This window comes from Perkinsus marinus (genome assembly GCF_000006405.1).
Source record: "Perkinsus marinus ATCC 50983 genomic scaffold scf_1104296952000, whole genome shotgun sequence".
Lineage (NCBI taxonomy): Eukaryota > Perkinsozoa > Perkinsida > Perkinsidae > Perkinsus > Perkinsus marinus.
This window is the reverse complement of record NW_003209064.1, coordinates 1-1768: the sequence shown is the minus strand read 5'-3', so window position 1 is coordinate 1768 and position 1768 is coordinate 1. Positions and strand designations below refer to the sequence as shown.

At 52.5% G+C, this 1768-nt stretch overlaps 2 protein-coding genes across 2 annotated transcripts; both read left to right on the top strand.

Moving 5' to 3' along the window:
• Positions 1–34: 34 nt before the first annotated feature.
• Pmar_PMAR020795 (conserved hypothetical protein) lies at positions 35–763 on the top strand (the record flags this gene model as incomplete). Its single annotated transcript, XM_002777335.1, has 1 exon — positions 35–763. A coding segment is annotated over one exon (729 nt), but the record flags the coding sequence as incomplete, so codon positions are not given.
• Positions 764–1318: 555 nt separating this feature from the next.
• Pmar_PMAR020794 (cysteine desulfurylase, putative) lies at positions 1319–1690 on the top strand (the record flags this gene model as incomplete). Its single annotated transcript, XM_002777334.1, has 1 exon — positions 1319–1690. A coding segment is annotated over one exon (372 nt), but the record flags the coding sequence as incomplete, so codon positions are not given.
• Positions 1691–1768: the final 78 nt, after the last annotated feature.

The following is a 1768-nucleotide window of genomic DNA, read 5'->3' as shown; positions in this document are numbered from 1 at the left end:
TGGGACTTATGATAAGTCTCTGCCTTGGCCGCAGTGTGGTGGGGCCAGCGGCGGCATCATCTATGATGTAGAGCTGTCTGACGCTGCCAACGCGGGGCTTCCGAAGGCGCTGAAGTTCCTTCAGCCGATTAAGGCCAAGTACCCCGGTGTGTCCTGGGCCGATACCATCCAGCTGGCATCGGCATGCGCCTTGAAACACTGTGGGGGGCCTGATATTATTCCTTATATGAAGTTTGGCAGGAAGGACATCTCCGGTCCTGAGGAGTGCCCCCCAGCTGGGAGGCTTCCTATGCCTGAAGGCGCCGACCATTTGAGGAAGATCTTCTACCGTATGGGCTTCAATGATCAGGAGATTGTCGCTCTTTCTGGTGGTCATACTATCGGTAGGGCCTTCAAAGATCGTTCTGGCACGGTTGAGGAGGCTGCTGGGCGCGGTACTCAATACACCAACGGTAGCGAGGTGGCTCGTCTTGATGGAAAGGAGGGTATCGGTATGAAGGGCGGCCGCTCTTGGTGCAGGAAATGGCTCAAGTTTGACAATGAGTACTTCATCAACATCATGGAGGATGCTAAGTCCAAGAGCAAGGTTGATAACGGTCTCCTTGTCCTCAAAAGTGACAATTGCCTTGTCACGGATCCGTCGTTCAGGCCATACGTCGAGGTCTATGCTAAGGACAACAACAAGTTCCTCTGCGACTACGCTCAAGCACACATAAAATTGAGCGAGCTCGGTTGCCAATATGTCGTTGACGGTGGGATCAAGGTATGAGGGGTATCTGGGGTTTACCATGATTCAGTAAAGGCTCGTCTCGAAGGGTCTACTCGCAGTCTGGTAACTCGTTATTCCGATTTTTTCTCGTCTAGCTAGTCTTAGTCTATACATTCCGTGGCCATGGCTTTGCGTTGCATAATGATGATGGTGAAGAGGGTAGTATTTCCATTGACGCTCTGTCCACGTGATAGTTATGCTTAATTCCTTCCGATGACTCCTCGTAGTCGTTCACGAAGAGTTGTCGTGGCGGCTCTATTCGGGTGGGCGATGGTTGCCACCCTCTATGTGAATTACTTTTTCTTGACACCATCGCGGACCCAGTCGGTTGCTCTATCACAGCCTCGTTCGGATGTCCTCCACCGGTCGAATCTTCGGCTTAGTTCGTCTCCTAGGGAAGCTAAAGGCTCCCGGTATGGACTAGGTTGGTTGGCGCTATTCGCTGTAGTGGGGGTTGCAGCACGGGCGGCTCTACGGAAGGACTTCCCGTATTTCAAAGATCAGGAACTGACCTATCTGGACTCGGCTGCGACCTCGCAGAAGCCGCAGGTAGTACTGGATGCGATGGATCAATTCTACACCGAGACGAATTCGAATGTTCATCGCTCCGCTCACTTGGCCGCTGAACGGGCCACGGAGGCTCTTGAGCAATCCCGAGAGACGATGGCGAAGTTTATAGGAGCGAAGGGAATTCGAGGGCTAGTCATAACATCGGGGGCGACTGATGGCCTCAATAGGTTGGCGGGCATGGCATCGAGGAATGGTCTTCTGGATGATGGGAAGGTTTTAGTGACAGAGATGGATCATCATAGTAATATTTTACCATGGAGCACTGCTTGCCCGAGGACAGAAATGGTGAGGGTCGATCGTGAGTCGGCTGAGATCGACATGGAGGATCTTGCTAGTAAGCTCGACGACCACGTAAGGTGGTATCCTTCGTCCATGTGAGTCACGTCACTGGACATGAAGTTGACGTTGACGCGATTCGGAAGCTGGTTC